This window comes from Pelophylax lessonae, assembly GCF_965119305.1.
Source record: "Pelophylax lessonae genome assembly, chromosome: 4".
Classification (NCBI taxonomy): Eukaryota; Metazoa; Chordata; class Amphibia; order Anura; family Ranidae; genus Pelophylax; species Pelophylax lessonae.
In genome coordinates this window covers 601,412,214-601,426,807 of record NC_138771.1, presented here as the reverse complement: position 1 = coordinate 601,426,807, position 14,594 = coordinate 601,412,214, and the positions used below count along the sequence as shown (strand labels likewise).

Genomic DNA, 14,594 nt, shown 5'->3' with positions numbered 1-14,594 from the left:
GGCCAAAATATCGGTATCGGCAGCGAAAAACCGATATCAGTCGATCACTACTTTAAATCAGCCCTATCTCAAAAATAAATGTCCACATAAAAGCTATGCCTGCAAAGTAGATACCTCTTCTTCTTTTTTTTTTTCCTGTTGTTTGCACTAACAAACACTGATCTAGTAAAGAAAAATTGCGCCCCCCCCCTCCTACCCCCTCCTTCCACAAGGGTCAGTCTCCTGTGTCCCTACTGCAATCAGTTATTCTCCACCTTATTCATTAATGTTTACTTTCCTACATGAACAGTCTCTACTCTTTTAGTAAATCCATACCACTGCACATATGTACAGAGATACCTAAATGTGTTTTGCTGTTTCTGTTTGTATGTTTTAGTTTTGCCATTGTAAGGACAATCAAACTGATTTACCACTTTTGTTGTGCTACAGTTAATGAAGGCTCTGATTTGGAAATTTGTATCTATCAGAATCAACATTTCTTTCTCACCCATTGAGGTATACAAGAAGTCTTTTAAGTTGTTGTAAAGCCTTAGGGTTTTTTACCTGAATGTATTTCATGCATTCAGGTAAAAATCCTTCTCTGCTGCATGTATCCCCCCTCACCCTCCTTATACTTACCTGAGCCGGATCCTGCTCCAGCGCTGTGCATGAGAGCCTGGCTCAGTCCCTCCTCACTGCACAGATTGATAGCAGCGGAAGCCATTGGCTCCCGCTGCTGTAAATCAAATTCTGTGACGACGGAGCGTAGGGTGGTGCAGACCCGCCCTGTCTGTGTCAATGGATGCAGACAAGGTGGCTCGAAAGCGAACTGGCACGAGTGTCCTCATAGGAAGCCACTTCCTATGGGGGCACTCGCCAAAGAGGAGGAGCCCTAGAGCGGCGGCAGGGGGACCCAAGAAGAGGAGGATCAGGGCTGTTCTGTTCAATACTATTGCACAGAGCAGGTAAGTATAACATGTTTTTTATTTTAGAGGAAAAAAAAACTTGCCTTTAATGTTACTTTACCCTTTGCATTATACTATTGCTTACATCCTAGATTAGACATTGGCAAACAAAAAGAACTTTAGTCAAGCCCAGGATACCCTACTACTGGCATGTCGTAAAGTGGTTCTCAAGGTTTGTTTTTCTTTTCCTATAAAATAATAATCACATCATACTTACCTGCTCTGTGCAATGTATTTCACAGAGCAGCTCCGATCCTCCTCTTCTCAGGTCCCCTGCCGACACTTCTGGCCTCTCCTTGCTGAGTGCCCCCCTTGCAAGATGCTTTCTCTGGGGACACTTGTGCGTTCTTGCTTCCGAGCGGCGACACACAGAGCGGTTCTCAGTCCCACCGCCCATTCCCTCCTCCCTGGCTGTGATTGACAGCAGTGGGAGTGAATGGCTCCCGCTGCTGTGTCTCAGCCAATAAGTAGAGAGAGACCTGGGAACGATGCTGCTCTTATGCACATTGCTGGTTTGAGATGGGGCTCAGGTAATTATTAGGTGGGGCTGCGGGGGAGGCTGCACACTGAAGGTTTTTTACCTTTAATGCATAGAAAAGTCGTCAGATTTGTCCCATGAGAACAGAATGCTGTTCTGTACAGGTCTGCAGCAAAGCTGAGCAAATGGGAAAGAGGCACCATCAGACCTAGGACTCTTATGCAAAAGCAGAGAGCTGAACTGTTTGAATCTGAGACGGGAGTGTTAGGCGTTCCTCTTGTAGAAGAAACACTCTGGCCTCAGCTGTGTCTAGGACTTGACCAAGATACTAAAATGATGAGTTTGTTCCAGAGGTGATTTCTGAAGGTTTAAGATTCATTCAAATTGCTGTAAAATTTGGAAGGTCAACTGGAAAACTGTCCCCCATCATCATTTCCTTACATTTCTACGATTCGGCCTCATCTGATGCTAGCTTTGAGTGTAAAGTCCTTTAGGTGGTTCTTTGAACTGCAGCCTGTCTCCAACTTTCTGCTTTTTTCTTGGTCTCTTTGCAATGTTGCCCACTCCTTAGTTGGACTTCTTTTGGACATCTTGAAGGTTAAAGACTTAATATGTCCTTCAATGGAAGAGAAAGAAAATACAATTGTTGTACACACTGTAAATCCTTTTCTTGGAGTCCATTGAGGGACACCCTCTGTGTTTTTATGATTACGCTCCTGGTACTGGTCTTTCTTTGCTGCTGTTCAATTTCCTGTAGGTGTCGGTATAACCGAGTGGTTTTAGACTTCCTGTGTCTCTCAAAGAACTTCAAGGTAAATCATTTTACAATGAGTAGAAAGAAAACCGATATTTCTACTGGTACAGATTTTCTGATGTTATAGAATTGTTTCTGTAGCATCTCCAAATTTGTACATATTTTTCAAATTCTTTTCATGACTGATTTACTCCTTTACTTAACTTGTCTTTTTTTAACCTATTAAAAAGAGTGTGCCTTCAAAATGTAGAGGAAATAATTTTTAGACTGCAATAAAACAAAAAGAAAACCTTGAATTCCCCCAGGGAATGTTTTAAACTTCTGTCAGGCTCTTTTTTTGTCTTTTGTGTCCCGTTAAAGGATTTCACTTCCTGTTTTGAGACACAATGCTAAATGAGAGAAAAACTATAAAAAAAAAAAAAAAGAGGGAATTGCCTTAATACAGTTGTCATAGGATCATGAATCTCCACTAGACAAAATGTTGGGTTTTCCAGTACTTTTAGTCTTTGTGGCAATGGTCACTAGGACAAATATGGTGAATCAGTGACACAGTCAAGTTCCTCCACCCCAAACTCGTTCATCCATGTCTTTATGGACCTTGCTTTGTGCACTGGTGTGCAGTCATATGGGAATCGGAAAGGGCCACCCCAAACTGTTCCCACAAAGTTGGGAGCATGAAACTGTCCAACATGTCTTGGTATGCTGACGCCCTAAGATTTCCCTTCACTGGAAGTAAGGGGCCAAGCCCAACCCCTGAAAAACAACCCCACACCATAATCCCCCTCCACCAAATGATTTGGATCAGTGCACAAAGCAAGGTCCCCAAAGACATGGATAAGCGAGTTTGGGGTGGAGGAACTTGATTGGCCTGCACAGAGTCCTGACCTCAACCCAATAGAACACCTTTGGGATGAATTCGAGCGGAGACTGCAAGCCAGGCCTTCCCATCCTACATCAGTGCCTGAGCTCACAAATGCGCATAGACACACTCCTTAACCTTGTGGACAGCCTTCCTGGAAGAGTTGATGCAGTTAAAGGCTGCAAAGAGTGGGCCAAGTCAATATTGAACCTTTGGACGAAGTCTGGGATGCCATCAAAGTTCATGTGCGTGTAAAGGCAGGCGTCCCAATTTTTTTGACAATATAGTGTACTTCATCTTTGCCTCATTTCAGTTTCAGAGCCTGAAACCAAATTGTCCCAATGATGTAGGTCAGCAGTCTCCAAACTGCGGCCCGAGGGCCAGATGCAGCCCTTTGCTAGCCTTAATTCAGCCCTTGGGGCAATATTCCTCCCACTGATTTGAGGCTCTATTCCCAACTGACACCATCAGTGGGGCATTATTCCTCCCACTAAAATCAGTGATGGGGCACTATTCCATCCACTGATGGCGGTGATGGGGCACTATTCCTCCCACCAATGACAAAGATGGGGTGCTTTTCCTCTTGGTAGTACCAATGATTGGGCACTATTTTTCCCACTGACGCCAGTGATGGGGGCACTATTCCCTCTCCTACTGACCACAGGTACATTGCAACTGAACACCACACCTGAGGCATTGTCTACTCTCACTGATGCCGGGCCTGGGACATTTTCTAACACCACTGGCCGTAGTCCAGCCCCCCTAAAGTCTGAAGGACAGTAAACTGGCCCTTTTTTGTAAAGTTTAGGGACCCCTGATGTCGGTAATGCTTTTATTAAAAGAAAAAAAAGCTATATGTAATCTCTGCCCATTAATGTGATCATCGCACCAACAAACCACCTCTAAATTTTTATCTGACTTAGGTCACGTAAGACCTAAAAACATTGTTCCCCTTTTCTCTGTGGGAAAGGATTTCATTGTAAAAAAAAAAACAAAAAAGTTTCAGGGATTTTCCACTGACAAATAAATTATCAGTTGTAAGGGAGCCCCTACACTGCCTGCTTCAAGCATTTCTCAGATTGCTCATAAATTTACTGTATGTATGGTTTGTACGATAGCATCTGATGACCCTCCCTGCCCTTTAACAAGGGAGCATTAAAAATCGTACTGTATTAAGAATTTGACAATTTGGAAAATGGCAAGAAGGTCTGGTGTGTATGAGGCCCCTTTCACACTATCCGTCCGTCAGACGGACTCCGTTTATCTCAGCGGGGGATCGAGCCGCTGATCCCCACTGAGCAGGAGGATGACAGCTGTGTCTCCATGCTGTGTGTGGAGACACAGCTGTCAGTTCCCCATGCATCTCTATGGGGGAAATCGGATGGGAACGGGCCGTCGGTCCGTTCTCATCCGATCCCATCCGATCCGATCTGCTGGACGGATGGAAATTAGGATCTGTCCAGATTTGACGGATCAGGTCGGATGTCAGCGGACATGTTTCCGCTGCCATCCGATGCTCCATAGGAATGCATGGGGGGACCATTCTTGACAATTTGGAAAATGGCAAGAAGGTCTTTTCCAAATTTTTTTTCTTTTAATAAAAGCATTACCGACATCAGGGGTCCCTAAACTTTGCCAAAAAAATGAACAGGCGGATCTGAATAGTCCGCCTGTGTGAAAGGGGCCTTAAAGTACTAGGCCATGTTCCACAATATGTGTTGAAATTATTTTAACAGTTTATGGTAAAATAATTTAAATCAGCACCTCCTTTAAAACATGAAAGATACCGCATCACTGCAAAATATTCATCCAATTGTTCAGCTCAAGGTATTTCATACCAGTGTTGACAGGTCTCAAAACTCCTACAGGACAAGTGTAGGATAATACAATGATAATAATATTATCATACAAGTGTATGGATAATGCACAAGCCGCTTGACGCAGGTCAAATGCATGTCAATGCACGAGCCCTAATTGGGTTCAGACAACTGCAATGTGTTTCAACCCTGACTGATTGATTTCATTTTTTGTAAATAAGTAATACAGTATCAAAGTAACCGTACAAAAATGGTACTTCTGGTCATACAGACTACAACAAAAAGGCCATATATAGGGTCAACAAATCTAAACAGGCATCGATATGGAGATTAATGCAACAATGGTGAAAAGGTAAGCAAATATGATAGCAGCCTTTGTAGAGCTGTAACTAACAATTATTTTAAATAATCGATTAGCGTGCCGATTATTATTTTGATTAATCAGATAATAACCTTAAGAAAAAAATGTGTGTATTATATGTAAAGTTTTTTTAGAAAAAGGAAATTTATTCCTAAATTACTTTATGCAGTGGTAAATATAAATAACCAACTATATGGTTAGGGAGCAAAATCTCGATTCCACCCTAAGAATAACAGACAGAAGAGATATACTGTATATACTATTAGAGGTTGAATCTGGTAAATATCATCAGACTCAAATTTCTTTTTTTTTTTTAAAGAAAAAAATAGACTGTTTTTTTGCTTATTTCCAAACAGAACCGTATTATATTATGTATGACAGACTCCCTTGTCATAGGCGGGTGGCTTGATAAAAGCTCCCTGCGCCTGCTGTCACTTATGGTGGCCATACAAAAACAATGTTTTCCTTAAAAAAAAAAAAAATGATTTTAAGAACATTTGTTCGATTTTCAAATCGTTAGTGGGGTCAAATCGACGTTTGTTTTCGACCACAGTGATGGGAAGAGTCGATAGAGAATAGAAAACTTCTTCGTCAAAGAAATTCTCAGACAATGTATGTGGTTTTCGTTCAGAAATTACATTAATTTTAAAACTGAATGTTAAAAGCAAGTGAAATTTTTAAAGGATATTCAGCAAATGTACAAAGTTTTTTCGTATGAATATTCTTGTCCGAAAATCGATATGTGTATGGCCAGCATAAGGCTCAGTTCACACCTATACAGTTTGCTTTTCATACTTTTTGCTGTGCCTTTTGCGCACATGATTTTGCTGCGTTTGCATTTTTTATGCTTTTTTTTGGCCAATTTGTTGTTAGGCAGATTAAAAAAAAACAACAAACATGTTATACTTATCTGCTCTGTGTAATGGTTTGGCACAGAGCAGCCCTGATTCTCCTCTTCTGGGGTCCCCTATTGATGCTTCTTGTTCCGCCTCAGAGTGCCCCAATAGCAAGCTACAAAGTATAGTATAGATGCCCCTATAGCAAGGTAAAAAACGTCTGCCTTTAGAATCACTCATTTCCTGCATAGGACTACATGTCCCATGAGGCATTGCTCCTCACACATTCACACGTTCTAAGGCACTTACTGACATCTATGGACGGTGTACTGAGCTGTATTTGTGCTGCACTGTGTCTTATGATATGTAAGCAAATAATGCATTCTGTATGCAGACCAACTAATTGGCTGACCAACTAATCGATTATGAAAATAGTTGACAACTATTTTTATAATCGATTAGTTGTCGATTTATCGATTAGTTGTTTCGGCCCTAAACCCGTGTGAGTGATCAGACATAAGCCCAATCAAAAAAGATGGCGATTTTCTATGTCACTCTTTAACCCTTAGTTTCTCTAGCTTGTGACCATGGTGCCTGATTTTTTTTCCCATCAGCATTAACATTGCAAACTTCCAGTAGAACTGACCCCAAAGTGGGAATGAACCTAAAAAATGTTGACAAGTAGGATTTTTATAAAAAAAGAGACCAAATTGGTGTCTTTTGTCATCACTGCTTTTCCCTGCCTGCCTCCACTGCTCTATGCTGTGATGATTTGACTCCCATGCGCATGCATGGGAGTGACATCATTGCGGCCCGGGCCCATCAAGTGACCAAACAGTCTGAACTTAGGAGGACAGAGAGGGGATGGAAATGCCCATGACCAGTGGGAGCACTGACAGCGTGGCGCTGAAGGGCATCACTTGCCAGGTAAGTCTGCCATAATGTGCTAATATGCTTATAATACTGGAAGATTATGGCTAACCGCTCCTGGGGGCTCATTAAAAAAAAATGTAGAGTTCATTTAATATTGCTGTTAGTAAGGCCGAACGTATAAAGTAATAGTTTTAATCATGTATTATTTGCAAGCAATAAATTACCGTATTTTTCACTCCATAAGACGCACTCCCCCCCCCCCCCCCCCAAAAAAAAAAATGGGGAGAAATGACTGTGCGTCTTATGGAGTGAATATTGAGTCTCCCCACAGTGTCCCCTGAGTCCCGGCTCAGCCATCACTTACTGCCACGGAGCCGCTACTTCTGGTATAGGCCCGGCTCACAGGCGGAGTGATATCAGATGCACTTTGCCTGTGACAGGAGGAGCCATACACAGGAAGCTGCGGCTTTGCTCTGTACTGCAGCCGCATGCTTCCTCCCGGGCTCAGCCACAGACAGACAGACAGTGCCTTACAAGCAAATCTCTGCAAGTACCCCCACTATTATTGCTATACCGTATACTGTGTGTGTATGTATATGTGTATATATATATATATATATATATATATATATATATATATGTATGTATGTATGTATGTATGTGTGTGTGTGTATGTGTGTATGTATATATATATATATATATTTTTTTTTTTTTTCCTCCTCTAAAACCTAGGTGTGTCTTATGGAGCGAATAATATGGTAATATATTACAAGACAACATGAAACTGGTTTCAACAAAAGAGCATGCGTTATTATGGACTTGTTTTAGGGTTACATATAGACAGAACTACTGAGCTATTGAATGTACAGTATATTTTGGCAGTGATCCACTGTCTATCATGCTTTGACTAAAAGGATATTCAGGTGAGGTGTCTTCTACAGTCATGATGTCCCTTCTATGGTCATGACTCAGTTTACGCCGGCCTGATTTTAATAAAATAATGAAAGGTTCTGGATGCTAGGCCTGCAGTACCTGCTCCCACTATAGCTCAGGGTTGGAAAGCCAGGCTGTAGTCTGTTTAGGGCTTTTTCTGCTCGGTCCAATTAGTTAAGGTCCGGCTGTGTATAGCTTAGAGCACAATGATTGTGTATCTGCCTGTGGCTCCTAAGCTAACAACAATCTGCATCTTTCTCTGGTTTGCACAGAACGAAAGGGCACATGGAACGAGAGGAAGAGGAAAGCCTTCGAGCGGCTCAGTGTTGGAGAAGAAGTTTGTGGGTTTAACTCTTTCCGACCAGCGACTCTCACGGTCACCAACTTCTTCAGACAGGTGAGATATGTGTGGGAGGTGAAACCAGTTGTACGTTACAACTAAACTGGGAAGAGGTTAAAGTGGTTGTTAACCACCTCAATACTGGGCACTTAAACCCCCTTCCTTCCCAGACCAATTTTCAGCTTTTAGCGCTGTTGCAATTTGAATGACAATTGCGCGGTCATGCAACACTGTACCTAAACCAAATTTGTGTCATTTTTTCCCCACAAACAGAGCTTTCTTTTGGTGGTATTTGATCACCGTCAGGTTTTTTCTTTCTTGGTGCACAAATAAAAAAAGACTGAAAAATTTGAAAAAAAAAAAAACGTTTCTTGTTTAGGTTATAAAATTTTGTAAATAGATATGTTTTTTCCTGCACTGATGAGCACTGATGATGCCGCACTGACAGGCACTGATGAGGAGACACTGATGGCGTGGCACTGATGGGGTGGCACTGATATGCAGCACTGATGGGCACTGATACGCAGCACTGATGGGCACTGATATGTGGCACTGATAGATAGCACTGATATGCAGCATTGGTGGGCACTGATAGGCAGCGCTGATGGGCACTGATAGGCAGCACTGATGGGCACTGATTGGTGGCACTGATGGGCACTGATGGGCACTGATAGTGGCACTGTTGGGCGGCAATGATCTGCACTGATGGGTGGCACTGATCGGCACTGATGGGGGGCACTGATGGGCACTGATAGGCAGCACTGGTGGGCAATAATGGGCACTGGTGGGCGGCACTGATAGATGGCAATAATGGCACTGGTGGGCAGCACTGATAGATGCCATTGATGGGCAACACTGATAGGGAGGGCACTGGGGGGCTCTCTGAGCCCTGCTTGCCATCCCTGGTGGCCATAGTGGGCATCCCTGGTGGTCATGGGTGGGCATCCCTGGTGGCTTAGTGGCACCCCTCCCCCCCCCAGGGCTGCACTGGTAATCAATGTTCTGATTACCAGCACAGACCCCCCCTGTGATCAGTGAGTAATTAGAAATACTCACTGATCACCCCCGCAGCAGCACCGATCCTCTGATCTTCTCCTCACTGACAGGATCTGTCAGTAGGAGAAGAGATTGAAGCCGTTACAACGGCTCTATTTACATTACATGACGGCTGTGATTGGACACAGCCGTCATGTGATCAGGAGGGCCAATCACAGGGCCCTCCTGCCGAATGTTGTTGCCGTGTGTCCGAGGGACACAGGCACATTGAGATCGCGCCGCTGCGCGTGCCCGCAGCGGCGCGATCTCTCTCCTTCTGAAGGACGTTCCGGAACATCCATTCAGAAGGACGAGACTCCCGCCCGGCCGTATATGTACTATGGCCCGGGTGGGAGGTAGTTAAAATGGTTGTAAACCCACTCTTATACCTTTTTACCTATAGGTAAGCCTTTAATAAAGCTTACCTAAAGTTACTGTAAATATCTCCTAAACTTGCACTTTTTAGGAGATATTTACATTTCATGCAGCCAATGACATCATCGGCGCATGCACTCTTAAGAAACGGCCACCCGTGCCGTTTCTTCAGAGCCTTGTGCCAAGACCGGCGGCTCCCGCATGCATGCGTGGGAGTGACGTCACTGCGGCTCCCGGCCAGTAGCATAGCCGGAGTCCACATATTAGGAAGGAAGTTGGCTGAAGATGGATCTCTACTGGGGCTGAAGATGGATCTCTATTGGGGCTTAAGTAAATTGTTGGATGCAGTAACCCACTGTGTGGCAACCTTTTGCATTTGCTAGTCTCTCTATTTGTAAGGAAGGCGATATAAGAAGTTGTGATTTCATCCTTTTTGCTTTGTATGGCAGAAGGGGTGTTCAGGTCACACACTGAACAAAATTAGAAATTTCTTTCTCATCCATTGATGGGAACAGGAGATCTTTGAATTTTATTACAGAAGGGTGGACAACTGCACACAAAATAACTTGGCCAACCCGGGATAACCGTTGCCATTTTTACTTGTTTCCTGGGAGGATAGACATCTTTTCTACAATTTGCCTGTGTTAAGATTTACTAATCCTTCTTTTTTTGCTAGCATTTTTCTCCCTGGTCTCAGATTTAGCCTCATTTTTCCAGTTTCATTATAGACCTCTATAAAGCAAAATTCCGTCACTGTGGGGCCCAGTGAGGGACACAGGTCTCACCCCTCAGTGTTTATGATCATGCTCTCAGTACTGCTATGCTAGAAAATGTAGGCATGCTGGTAATGAGACGGGTTATCCTGGACCTGGTCTCAAGTTATTTGGTTCTTCACTGTCCAATTCTGTGTCCTTTTATGAATTCCAAGAAATAGATTTTACTGTGCGCACAAATATCCTATTTTTTTAGCATACTGCATATACGTATTTTATCTGTTTTAACAGAAATGCCACTTAAAGTAGAACTATAGGCAAAACTTTTTTTTTTTTCATTTTGGATAAGGGAGGGTTATACCCACCATCTGTTTCCCATTGCCGAAATTTCCCTTCACTTCCTGTCCCATAGCCAAACAGGAAGTGAGAGAAAATCCCTGCAAATTAAGGAAATTCCTTTGGGACCCCCAGATCACCAGAACTATTGTCCCTATTGGAAAATTTCTCCTCTATTTTTTTTTTGGGGACAACCCAAAATTTGGGGTTTTCTTTTACTTTTAATGATGGTAAACAGGACAAATAGAGAGCATAAATCTCCCTAAGCAATAAAACCTGACAGGGGTTCTAATCCCTCTCCACTCTATCTAAAACTAAAATCAAGTTTTGCCTTTAGTTATACTTTAAGTTCTACACTTGTCATTTTCCAGTGCAGATTTCAGTTTTGTTAGTGGCGAGGAGGTAGCGCACTCTTAGACCCCGTTCACACTGGGGCGACCTGTCAGGTGACCTGGTTGCCTGACAGGTCGCCTGCCATAGAGAAGCTGTGGACCCGTTCTAATAGGAGCGACATAAGTTGCTCCGACTTAGAAAAAGGGTCCGGAGCTTCTTTGGGGCGACCTGCATTGACTTCAATGATATGAAGTCCGTGCCGGCCGCTCCGAGGTCGCGGTGCGAGCTGCGCAGCGAGACCTGTGAGGTCGCCCCGGCAAGTTGGATCGCCCCAGTGTGAACGGGGTCTTAGTTTTTCATTTGGATGACCGTCTCAATGTCTTTTACAGGAGGGGGACCGAATGAGTGATGAAGATCTCTACAAGGTCTTGGCTGATATGAAGAGACCATCGACTGCATTGCGCAGATTACGACCAGTCACAGGTATAGTTTATGTGCACAGATACTTTGCAGGAATGTAGGGATGGTTACAGTACATTTATTTATTTATTTCAGGTTCTTATATAGCGCTTTCAATTTACGCAGTGCTTTACATATACATTGTACATTCACGCTGGATACGATATATTCTTGAATTACCTAGCACTGGATCTAGAATTTAATAATGACCTTGGACATGTTCTGTACCCTTTTGGACACATCAATCTTAGTGAGTGAATATTAGACCTATGAGTGGTTTGTATTAGGGATAGACCGATATGGTTTTTCCAGGGCCGATACCGATATTTTGTTCACAAAGTATCGTATCGGCCGATATTCTGCACATTCAATCACACATCCAATGCAGAGTGACCAGTGCCCCCATCCAATGCAGAGTGACCAGTGCCCCCATCCAATGCAGAGTGACCAGTGCCCCCATCCAATGCAGAGTCACCAGTGCCCCCATCCAATGCAGAGTGACCAGTGCCCCCATCCAATGTAGAGTGACCAGTGCATGGGGATTAGAGCACCACCTGATTACACAGAGCAGGGTTCTTCTGCTTACCCGGCGCGGGCGCTGTCATACGAAGTCCCTCCTCCTGGACTGGCTCCTATAATAGACGTCACCAGTGTGCTGTCTATCATAGGTAGGAGCCGGTCCAGGAGGCGGGACTTTTCATTACACACAGATTCACAACCGGAGGAATTATTTGATGAAATAGAGAATAGGTTGCAGGCAAGGGGTTATTCTTTTTCTGCCGTAAATAGAAAAGTCACAGAGACCTATGATATACAAAACTCATAAAAATTACTTAAAGCGTTTGTTACCCTCCCGATTTGTGCCTGCTGTACCAAGTACTTGTCTGAGAAAGTATCCTGTTCTCTTTGTATTGCTTCCTTTATGAGAAATCCCTGGTGTTCTTGCTAGACCACACTAAGCAGGAGAGCACACCGCTGTCCGTTCTCTAGCTGTGCTGGGAAATCGGTGTACTCTTCTCCAATGATCAGACAAGTCCTGACACGCCCCCTGCTGCACAGCCATTCACTGGCAAGCTCAATGTGCTGCTGCTTCTCCTCCCCCAGCTCTTATGCAGGTGAGAACAGAGGGAATGTGATCACTTATTTAAAAATCGAAAAAAGGTATTTATATATTTTTTTTTATATCTATACTCAGTTGTTTTGCCTTTCATTTCTATTTTAACCTGAATGAGTTGTTTTACAAGGTGATTGGTTTACAACCACTTTAAGGTATTCTCTTTGTTGTTACCCATTACCATCCACACTGATAGAAAATTTATTCTATTGTTAAGAAACCATTGGTATTACTATATAATGCATTACTTACCTTGCACCTAAATCGACGGGACATGCTGATATATTGTGCCAGAGTTTTCCCACAGCTCTTACCCTGCAGTACTTTTATATCCTTCTATTCGAGGACCTACTTTACGGATATCCATGCCCTATAGGGATTCTCAGCTCCCCTTTTTATCTGACTGCCTGATGGCTTTCTCTGAGATATCTAGTGCTTATACTTTTAGTTACTTACCTCTGAGCTGATTTCAATGAAAAGGGTATAAGTTACTGCTGTATCGCATACATTTCTTCTTTTTGGGATTGCTATCTTGCACTTTAACTGTGCTGTATATGATATGATACTGTGCCTTCTTTGTACCTCTTTGATCTTGTAATCACCTCTGTACCTTTGTACTCTTTGTTGTTTTATCTTTCAATAAAACATTTAAACATGAAACCATTGGTATATTTTATGGAACAATCATCTTGATGTTTCAGAATTTTCACATCCCCCATTTCTTTCTTATAGAAGGGAAAAGGGACATGATCTCCGTTGAGAAATCAACACCACATCCCAATTGGGAACAGGTACAAAAAGTATAGAAGGGTGGGACTTTAAAGGTGTCGAAACCTCCTCACAGAATGAATACCAGTAAACAGACATAGATGAAACGAAATTCTTTATAACACAATTAATATAAAAGAATATTATATATATATTATTATGATATTGGTGATGTACATCCCTTTAAAACCAAAAAAAATACTACCACAACTCATATTCAAACCCAAGCACCCCTGAAGATAGAAATCCCTCCCTATGTACAGTATTTATATAGTATAAACTATGTTATTGTTGGAAATCCACATTACACATATATTATATTGTACATTGAGTATCCCATTAGGGAGGGAAAACTCATCCTGACGTGTTTTATCTTGTCGGCTTTTTCAAGGGCTCAAAGGGGTGAGATTAGGACAGGTTGCTAGGAAGAAACCTGTCCTAGCAACATGTTCTAACCGTAACCCTTTAAGCCCTTAAAGAAGCAGACAAAGCAAAACGCGTTGGCATGAGTTATCACTCCCTAATGTGATGCTCAATGTGCGATATAATATGTGTAATGTGGATTTCCAGCAATAACATAGATTATACTATATACATACATATGGTGGGATTTCTATCTTCAGGGCTACTTTGGGTTTGAATATGAGTTGTTGTAGTTTTTTATGGTTTTAAAGGGATGTATTTCAATAATAGATCATGTACCCAAAACTACACTGCTCAAAAAAAATAAAGGAACACTTTTTAATTAGAGTATAGCATCAAGTCAATTAAACTCCTGGGATATTGATCTGGTCAGTTAAGTAGCAGAGGGGGTTGGCAACCATTTTCGGCTGCTTTGATGTTAATGAAATTAACAACAGGTGCACTAGATGGGCAACAATGAGGCGACCTCCAAAACAGGAATGGTTTTACAGGTGGAAGCCACTGACATTTTTTTTTTCCCCCTACTCATATTTTCCACTGTTTTTCACTAGTTTTGCATTTGGCTAGGGTCAATGTCACTACTGGTAGCATGAGGCGATACCTGGACCCTATAGAGGTTGCACAGGCAGTCCAACTCCTCCAGGATGGCACATCAATATGTGCCATTGCCAGAAGGTTTGCTGTGTCTCCCAGCACAGTCTCAAGAGCATAGAGGAGATTCCAGGAGATATGCAGTTACTTTAGGCGAGCTGGACAGGGCTGTAGAAGGTCCTTAACCCATCAGCAGGACCGGTATCTGCTCGTTTGTGCAAGGAGGAACAGGATAAGCACTGCCAGAGCCCC

The 14,594-nt window shown here is 42.8% G+C and overlaps 1 protein-coding gene across 7 annotated transcripts in view; it reads left to right on the top strand.

Annotated features, from left to right (window-relative positions):
- DOCK6 (dedicator of cytokinesis 6) overlaps nt 1–14,594 on the top strand; it is a 274,954-nt gene that overhangs the window by 129,637 nt on the left and 130,723 nt on the right. For all 7 annotated transcript variants that reach the window (XM_082257264.1, XM_082257263.1, XM_082257262.1 and 4 more), the window contains 2 exons: nt 8,128–8,252; nt 11,377–11,470. In XM_082257264.1, coding sequence (XP_082113390.1) covers nt 8,128–8,252; nt 11,377–11,470 — 219 coding nt within the window. The remainder of the gene's footprint in view (nt 1–8,127; nt 8,253–11,376; nt 11,471–14,594) is intronic.